This window comes from Selaginella moellendorffii, unplaced genomic scaffold (assembly GCF_000143415.4).
Source record: "Selaginella moellendorffii unplaced genomic scaffold, v1.0 SELMOscaffold_258, whole genome shotgun sequence".
In the NCBI taxonomy this organism is placed as follows: Eukaryota; Viridiplantae; Streptophyta; class Lycopodiopsida; order Selaginellales; family Selaginellaceae; genus Selaginella; species Selaginella moellendorffii.
In genome coordinates this window covers 8,487-18,545 of record NW_003314516.1, presented here as the reverse complement: position 1 = coordinate 18,545, position 10,059 = coordinate 8,487, and the positions used below count along the sequence as shown (strand labels likewise).

The following is a 10,059-nucleotide window of genomic DNA, read 5'->3' as shown; positions in this document are numbered from 1 at the left end:
AGCCATTTGACAACTCAATATATTTAATTTTATTTATGTTTTTTTAAAATAACAATAAGATTACTGGATAAAAAATTATTTTACACAAGATTTATAATCATAATTATAATTTTAACATAATAATAATTATAAGATATATGGTTAAACATAATATAATATTTATATTAAAAATCCCTTCTACAATTGACTCTATCAGCAACACACATCATTACATAATAAATAAAACTCATAACATTGTATCTTTGATCTTCTATAAGTGGAATTACTCATTATGAGATCCCACTCTTAAGGGATGGGTTCAATACAAATGGTTGTATGAGTGAAAATCCAGAAACTTAATATTTTGTGAGAGGAAGAAGCTAAAGCTTTAAAAGATCATATATGTATATAGATGCTCATAGTGGCAGTGGTAGTGATTATTATTTTGTATTCTACTCTATATGACCTACCATATTTAGTATGATCTATATCATAGACTCAGTTTTAGAAATAAAAAATTAGTCTATGTACTAAAATTGAAATTATATTATTAAGCTAGATGCATATTATAATATTTATATTAAATTATTGATAATTTTAGTGATAATAATATAATACTGTATTAAAATTATACATTAGTGATAATATTATATTTTAATATTTAAAATTATTTATTAATTCACATATTTATATGTAACAAAAAATTTATTTATTAAATCTATTATGTAGCAATGTTTGCCAATACTTAGTTAATTTAAACAGTTTTTAACTAATTACATTATTACAAATTGTTTTAATCATTCATCAACTTCTACACAACATTAGTTTTGAAAGCTCCAGCTTGGCTTATACTTAGAAACTTGATACACACACAACAAATTATAAAACAATAGTAGAAAGAAATAAAACATACTTTTTGTTTTCTCACACATTTTTTCTTTTAAGTGTCAAAACCAACTATAATTTTTTGGTATCTCTGTAGCTCTCGAGCTTGCAACGAATCTTCAGATTGTACATCTTTGATCAAATAGAGTCCATTACGGTTGAAAAAACAGTATAATCATCATCTTGTAGCGCAGCCAGCTTACATGCAGGCATATCTACAATTTCATTAGCATCATCAAATGCAACCGCCTATATATGTCCAGTGCTGTCCAGAATACACAAGTGTAGTGCATATTTGAAGTGAATATCTCCAGAATCAGTGTCACAAGTGCATTGCCACATACTTTCCGAAACCTGAGTAACCTTCTTGCCACATTGGCTTCCATTGACAACCTTCACGCATGCTGGGTAATAGAAGTCACCAGTCTGGAATTCTTTCACTTACACAATAACATGAAAAATAGCAGAGAACTTGGAAACCTTCAGGTTGATAGACAACATCTCAGATACTGTCTTTGTACCAGAAATCACTGCTTTAGAAGAAGAGTTGGTCACATGGACAAATATGGTTGTGTTGTAGCTAGCAACCATCCATTCACACAGCCATGAGACATCTTCTAATTCAGGATCAACTAAAAGGGTAGAGCCACCTGTGACTGAAATAGACTTGCCATTGTAATCTGAAATCCGGCTGCCCTTCAGGCATACAGTAGGCTTCTGCCCTCGTCCAGGTTTCTCCTCGATTTCTGAACCTTCATCTTCGGCCTTTGAATCCCACAGACACATGTCTATACTGTGGCCTGATTCATCACTCAAAGAAAGCATCCTCCTTCTCATGAATGCTCCAGAATCCTTAGGAGAAATGTTTGTCTATTCCACATTACACCACCAATCACGTCTATAAATGTCTCTTGGCCGAGCTTAGAAGCATCTAAAACACTCATTCTATTAAGAACAACATTTGGAATACGTAGATCGTCCTCTACACACTTGATCTCCATAGTCTTGCTGCTTTTATCTCCCAATTTGATTTATATGGTGTATATGCTGGTTTAGAGTGTTGTATACCACTGTTCCCTGAAAATATATAGACACTGCCTTGCTCAATATCATGAAAGATGCTTTGCATTCATGCCAAACCCAACAATATGTATTTTGGAACTTTATGCATCGGCAACAGCAACTGACATAACACACCCAGCTGTGCCTGTTTCAAAGAATACAAGTTTCCCTTTGTGTCTCACCTTGGCATGAAAAGACCATCGGTAGCAGTGGCCCCTGATGTTCTTATATGGCATCTCAGCTTCTTAGAACTCTGTCCCTTAACATGAAACAGAGAAAAAAAATTAAAAATGTTATATACATACATACATAATGTAATTAGTTACAAACAATTTGTAACTAAATAACTAATTTGTAATGTATTTAGACAAAACTAACATTAGTAGTCGTAGTGCTTTACATTTGTGTTTATTTTTTATAAAAGAAATATCAGAAGACAAATCTGGGAGTGTCATATATATTTCAGTTCTTGGCTTTTCGTTTATATTGTTTCTTTATATTAACAAAGAAATATTCAAGCATGAGATTTCATAGGTGGTTATGTTAAAGGTTTTGAATATGAAAGTGTGGGAAAGCTTACTTGATTGTAAGAAGAAGTTCAGCCTTTTCTATATCATGATTTTTAAATACATATTCTGTAATTACATTAACCTTGAAGGATATGCACTCTAGTGTTCATTGGATCACCAATGAAAGGCACATTGATATTGTAAACATCTATCACTTTGGCTTCAGTTCTGTCATCTTGGACCATTACACAACTTTGCAATCTCTAGAGACAGACCAGATATTCTTCTGGCTGCTTGCTGAGCAGAACATTAAGTTGTAGTTATCTGCGCAAGTAGAGTATGTCATAATCCATGAGTTTTTTTCACGAACGTGCCTCAACAATCCACACACAGCAGGCCTGTATATTTGATTGGAGTATATGAAGCAGTGTGATCCATGCAATGCAATTATACACATCTCTTTCCAGGTATGTAATACATTAGTGGGAGAATTAGGAATGTTTGTAAACAGCTGATTTACAAACCTTCTGATGTTGAAAGGTTAGGAATATATTCAATGGAATCGTTGCCCCCATCAATGAAAGTTCCCATGTAAGTCAATGCTTGAAGTGCCTAAAAAAAGATAAACAAATCACAAACTTTAATGAGCATATCACCTCAAGTGCTGGGTTCTTTCAAATGTTCCCCTGCAAAGATCCAGTGCATTGTTCTAGACTCTAACAATTTCTGCATAAAAGCTTCAGATGCTTCAACATCAGAAATCAAAGAGTAAAGGCACAGATGTAAAGGCAAAGGTTTATTTTTTTTAAGGAATGTCAAAGTTCCTTTGTTCCATACAGTTGATCAACAAAATGCGAAGGTATAGCTACTTGGAACGTGTCTTGTCCAAGGTGAAGCTGGCCCTTTAGCGTGATGTGTTCCTTTATAGGTCCTGCATATTTACATATTTTACATATTGCTTCATCTTTAGAAGTTTGTTGCAATCTTGATCCGCAGCATAATGAACAAACTGTGTGTATAAAAACTGGACAGAGCTTATCTACTTCAAAGTATCCAGGTATCTACAAAACAACGTGTATTTAATATGGGCTTGTTTCATTTCCTTTCGCACTTACCCCTGTGCATTCCCTTGCAATATTCCGAAAAAGTCCCAGCTACGCTGGGAGCATAGTGCATTGTATACATTGTACATTGTATACATAGAATATTGCATTCCCTTGCAATATTCCGAAAAACAGAGTCAAGGAATTATTTTGGCATCATCTATTATACATGAAACAATGCTCATGCCTGTGACATTTGCTCTCTTGAAATAACCGTCTCCTTGTAAATTAATGAAACATCTTGTTGGTGGAGTTCCAGAAAAACATTCATTCATCAACTCTTTGAATAATTCCATTATGTTGCCATGGAATTTGAGCTGCCATCATATAGATTATTGTCAGGGATCCACATGCTATATTGAACTTACTATATCATATCAGACTCGTTGATGTTATCTGTTATTGTGAGTTGACCACTGTTGTAGCCTATATCATTGATACTCACTACAACACCTTCAACAGAACCTACAGAGTCTCGGCCTCTACATGACTCCACAAAGTTTGCAATGCTGATAGTTGGTACAGACAGACGAAATTGTGGCACTATAAGCTATTAACTAAAAGCTTACGTTTTCTTCCTAGCATAATAGATGCTCATCATTGTGGTGGGTCAATAAAAAGAGGAGATGCACTGGGCCTGGGTTGGAACTCAAGTCATCATGTTGTTTCGCATTTCTCTAGCATGACTCCACATTCAAATATATATAGCCACAGATACCACCTACTCAAAAATAAACTGGAGATAACCATAAAGGAAGTGCATAGAAAGAAAAATAGGCAGCTAGCCTCTTCCCACTCTTTCATGCACTGTGGTCCATGCACTGTGTGCGAGTGGAATCCCGAATGGGACAGCCTTTTGCCCGATGAGCAGGCCAGGCTCAAGGCTCGGCAGGGCGTGAAATACGTTTGCCTCGATGGCTTACAGGTGCTCAACTCCGAGCTAGCAAGCAAAAAAATTTAGCAGAAGCAGCGAGCGAGTAAGGAGTGACGAAGAACCAAACAAATAAGACAAATACATTATCAGAGATGAAACTCTAGAACCGGTTGCCAAGGACGGTGTCACCATTGGCGAAGTTTGCATACGTGGGAACATGGTGTTCAAGGGATACTTGAACAATCCAGACTCTGGGGACTTGGCAGTTTGGCATCCCAATGGATACATCAAGATCAAGGATCGAGCCAAGGATATTATCATTTCTGGAGGGGAGAACATTAGCAACCTGGAAGTGGAGAGCATCTTGTACAGGTAAAAGGAGAGTTTTTCCTTCTTTGTTTCTTGTTAAAGTTTGCTTCTTTTTCATCCAGGCATCCAGCAGTGTTGGAAGCTGCTGTGGTGGCGCAGCCAGATGAGCAGTGGTCCATGTGCGTTTGTGTCCCTCAAGCACAGCGTGAGTCTCCATGTGCGTTTGTGTCCCTCAAGCACGGCGTGAGAAGCAACGAGGAGATACTCTTGTTGTATCGACAGCATTTACCGAAGTTCATGGTGCCAAAGAGCATCGTCATTCTCACAGCCTTGGACAAAACTGCGACTGGCAAGATCCAAAAACAGGTGCTGTGCAGCAAAGCAAGAGCTCTTGGCAGTGTCAAGTAAATCAGCAAGCTCTACAAGCCAACTATTGAACTTGTAAAGCTTGAAATCGTTCATGGCCTGGAAAATCCCCAATCTAGCTTGGCAATTTTAAATCGGTCAGCTACTGTCCGTCCGTTGTAATGTACTGGAATGAAAAATAAATAAGTAACATGCAAGAACCAAGAACGCAATTCATCTACCTCAAACAGTAGCTTTGTCTTATCAGCTGTCACTCTTGCATATCCAAATGCCGACCTTCGAATCAAGCTCCATGAACTAAACTGTCGACAAAAAAAATAGAAAAGGTAGAATATCAATACCATATAAAGAGCTTGAATATAGGAAACAAAGCTGCAAGCTTACATTATGAGGGAAGTCATCCAAGGTGAATTCAGCCATGCCAACCACGGTGTGAACTGGAGCTGAGTAAATTGTAGTGTCAAAGAAATCGACGCCTGCTAAATCCTTGATCGGGTGCTGCAGGCAGCGCCCTGAAACACAGCACAAGTTCGCAGGTAATTGTGAACATGCCCCCACACTGCTAAATCAACCTGTGCAAAAAAAAAAAAGAAAAAAGAAAAAAGACAGTTTCATTCTAGTTTTCCCTTTGAAGAGCTCGTGTTTTACCTTGTTTCTCAAGAGCAATGGTTCCACAGCTGCTACAAATTTCGGATCCACACCTGGTAAAGTTTAGAAATAAATCCCCCGCAGTTGAGTGGAGTACATAGGTCGATGACTGAAAGAAAAATAGCACACATGAGTTTACAGAATGAAAATGTGAATAAAAACAGTTACCCTGTGAAAACTATCCATGGTGTACTGAATCTGCCGACAGATTCAAGGTCAGATTTCATCCAAGCGTACTGTAGAAGAAGGTTTCGTTGAAGGAAAGATGAAAAGAATAAGAATGCATACTTGTTCGCTGGTCGAGCTCCAGTCATGTTCTGTAGAGATGACTGTGAAATGCATGGGGCCAATAGCCATGGAGCCGTGGAGCTGTGGCTGTCCCGAGGAGAAGTACAGGGACGAAAATTTCTTTTTTTTCTCTTGGTTACAGCCTCGAGCACCTGGCACAAACAGGAACTTTAAGCCTCGAAAGAGAATAGCAAAAAGCAAGAGAGTGAAAAACCTTGATTCTAGTCGTGGTTCCAGCCTCAAGAACCTGGAACAAATAGGGGCTTGAGAGTCTCAAAAAAAGACTGTCATTTTTCCGGCGCATGGCCATTGACAACGGTTTCCTGAGCTTTTCAATCGGTAGCAGCTTCAGATCTTCACGTACAGCTGACTGTAGCTCTGAGGTGCTCTGCAATGAAGACCGCATCAAACACACACACACACAGAGACAGAGAGAGAGAGAGAGAGAGAGTACCTTCCCACAAGCGATGATCAACGCTCTCTCCTTGTGCTCACGCGCCCTAAAAGACAATTAAAAGTTTTTATGATCCCAAAAGTCACGACTCCCCATTGTTTAATCTCAGCCGTTAGATTTTGGCATATGCCCAGAATAAGTGACGCCAGCATATGCTATTATTATACCGGCTCTTTCGTTTAAATATATGAGTACTAGCAAAGACCCCAGCTCCGCTGGGAGATATAGTATACCTAAGATAAATACATCTTTTTTTCTAATCTTACAATGTTAGAAATTTTGATTGTATACAAAGTTAAATTTATCTTAATTTTGCAACTCTTTACCTCTAAAGAAATGCACAATAATGGAAATAGATAAAAAATGCAAGTTTTGGAAAAGATAAGATAACTTTTTAATCATCATTAAATTTAAATTTGAATTTTTTTATTGTCTTTATAAAATGATACAAAACCCTAAAAACGTCTACAAGATTGATGCCATGATCTAAAACCAATTGAGTTTTCACAAAACCAAAGAATTATATACTGGCAAAAAAATAGGTTTGGGGAAACTATTTTCTTGATTACATGCTGAGCTTTATTTATTTTTATCTGAACTATAATGCTGCCTTTAACTTTCATAGTCTAATAAAGAACAAGAGAATTTCTATTATGTGTCTCGATTTATATTTACAAATAAACATAAGTAAATCTATCTAGATACTCACACTACATAAGAGGTGTTTGAAAAGAGGTACATCCAAAGATAATAATTATATTAGAGATACAATTGTATTAAGACAAATCTCTACTAATGCTTTATAATAAAACTATACATTCCAATTTATAAAAACATTACTATTGAATGATTCAACACTACTTATTATTCAGCAATTATATAAAGGAGAACATGATAACAGATTAATATATTATATAAAAATATTAATGTTTTAAATATAAACATGTAGATAATATTAATATTTACATATTAAAATAATTATTTTTTGTATAGGATCCATTAATTAATGTCATATTAAATAATTTTAATATTTATATTTATATTTTTTATTTTGAAATTAGAAAAAAATATTGGACTATTAAGCTTATCTTTTGTGAGTAAAATGTTACTATTGCACATTATTCTCAATACATCTTTATTTTCTTCTATTAAATATTATATTATTGATACTTAAATTTAAAATAAAATAAAATAAAATATATAAAATTAGACCTCATATTGCTATGTAAACAAAAAAAGGAATGATATTTTATAATATTTTTAAATTTATTAAAACATATTATTAAAACATATCATAAATATAGCAACTGTTTTTAAAAACAAATTATAGAGATAATAGTTTTAACATGTTATATACATATTATATTAACATGTAATATACATATTAATATAAATGTTGTAGAAATCTAGAAGTCTAAAAATCAATTGTAGAAAATTAATTGTACTTATAAGTATCCTAAAAAACTAATACCATTTTTAATACTTCCTTAAGTATGTGCATGTTTTGGATATTTATATCATCAACCATCTCTCTGAATAACATAAATAAATTAGTTTAAAATATAATTTTTAATTTATATTTCATGAAATTAGCACTCATTTGTTTTATTGTTTACTTTAAATACTCCACTATTTTTTTTAACTAAAAATATTTAATCTCTAATGTCTAATTTGTTATAATATTTAAATTTTCTATTTAGTATTTTTTATATGTATTTGTCATCTTGTAAAACTCATTATAATAAATAAAGTGTGAATACTTCATGGTTGCATTAACCAGCACATTACAATAAGTGTACAATATATTATACCTTACTTTTCTCGTTTAATATAAATATGTAGATAAATGAAGTGAATTCACTAACTTTTAATATTTATAAATAAATTTATTTAGAACATAAAATTACTCATAAAATTTCTTCAAGCTGGAGTTTGTTAATTCTTGAAGTGTTATTACAATTATTTAGTAAATCTCACCAATACATTAGTGACACTATTTAATATAATGAAATTTCTAGAAATTATTTTGATACACAATTGTATACTCATGTTGATTAGATGTCATTACTTTGAATTTTACCTGGATATTTAATTTTTCTATTTCTTTTTGCTTTAACTCTTCATCTTTGAAGTGCCAAAAGTTTTTCTGAGAATCTTATTATTATAAATAACTCTTCCAGAGAGTAATTGTAAAAGGTATATTTTATATATATATATATATAAAATATTATCATTTTGTTTTATTTTTATCATGGTATAATAAAATAGTGCTTATTATTGACATTATTACCATTTTCTGAACACTATAATGGTGAATGATATTATGGATTTTCTTTGCTTACCAGAAGAAGTAAATCTATATTGTCATAGAAGTGTCATTATGTGTGACAAAATTCCATTTTTTATTACTGCTCTAATCCCAATTTCCAATGCATGCCATTAATATTACTGCATTAGTAATAGAACTATTCAGTATCTACATTATCAATAATTAAAAAGCTGTATTATTTGAATTTATCTGGTTTATTGTGGTATTTTTTAATATCATCATTTAAATTAATCATGGGAGGACCCTAGCATAAATTCTAACTTTTTTAAAAAAACCTATCTGCTATTTGTAAGACATGTTGTTTCTCCTTTTTCTCAACCTATTTTTAATTTTTATCGTGCTCATTGAATAGCCCACCACTTGATAAGACTTAACACCCAAGGAACTTCATGTGCTTGGATGTACCAGCAAGGACTCCTTAGCTTATGGAACTGCAGAAGGTAGCTCAAGTTTTTCTTTCATATCCAAGAAGAAGCTAACAAAGCTTTTTCTTGTAGTTTCTTAAGTCTTCAAGAGTAGTGTTTTCTAAAAAAATAATGATATTTTTGAGATATTCATAAGAATTGCATGTTTGGAATATCTACATCACCAAAGATTTCTCTAAATAGCAGAAAACAAATTACTTTCCAATATAAATACTACTATATTTTTCATAATATTAGCAACCTTCCTTATTCTTTCTTGCTTCAAATGCCAAATCCATTATATGTTTTTTCTCTAAAATCCTTCTTTAGGCCAACTATCAACTTCTTATTTTTCTACTTACTACAAGGTCTCATCTTTTCTCATTTGCAATAATGTGTTAGCTTGGACTATTGAAATAGGAGATTGTGATCTTAGGATACCATTATTTGCACGAATTTACAATGTTAGTTTTTGTAGCAGTGGATTGTAACACATTTGTTAAGGACCCTTTGATAATAAGATTGAAATGGTGACCTTTGTGGCCTGAACTCATGTTTCTATGCTCCCTGCCACCACAAGCCATTCTAAGGAAGCTCCTGAATCTAGTGTCAGGCAATGCAACTGATGTTAGATCTCTTCCTCTTGCAAGGATATGTGTCTGTCTGGGTATTCGCACAGGTATAATGCCTCGCTTGCTGTGTCCTTAGTGTGCTACATCACGACTTTTGTTTACTTGGGATATCTGTGTAAGTGGTTCAATCCTGCTTATCAAGATTGCAAGCTCAATCTCTTCTTTATCAAGAGCTCGCTATCTCTTAGCATCTCTTTTTCTGCTATCTTCTTTAAAC

At 33.6% G+C, this 10,059-nt stretch overlaps 1 protein-coding gene and 1 long non-coding RNA gene across 3 annotated transcripts; one reads left to right on the top strand and one right to left on the bottom strand.

The window, feature by feature from the left end:
- Positions 1-4,340: 4,340 nt before the first annotated feature.
- LOC9648524 (acetate/butyrate--CoA ligase AAE7, peroxisomal) lies at positions 4,341-5,192 on the top strand. The gene is made up of 3 exons (XM_024667938.1): positions 4,341-4,463; positions 4,642-4,784; positions 4,844-5,192. Exons 1-3 carry the CDS (start codon positions 4,341-4,343, stop codon positions 5,127-5,129), a joined length of 552 nt encoding a protein of 183 aa, XP_024523706.1. The 3' UTR covers positions 5,130-5,192.
- A 19-nt stretch (positions 5,193-5,211) lies between these two features.
- Positions 5,212-6,162, bottom strand: LOC9648523. Of its 2 annotated transcripts, XR_002991448.1 has the most exons (6): positions 6,024-6,162; positions 5,904-5,971; positions 5,736-5,844; positions 5,472-5,659; positions 5,309-5,389; positions 5,212-5,253 (listed from the first exon to the last, which is right to left on the bottom strand). It is a non-coding gene; the product is annotated as an uncharacterized LOC9648523 (long non-coding RNA). The 2 variants fall into 2 exon arrangements; XR_002991447.1 differs by having other exon boundaries at positions 5,218-5,389.
- Positions 6,163-10,059: the final 3,897 nt, after the last annotated feature.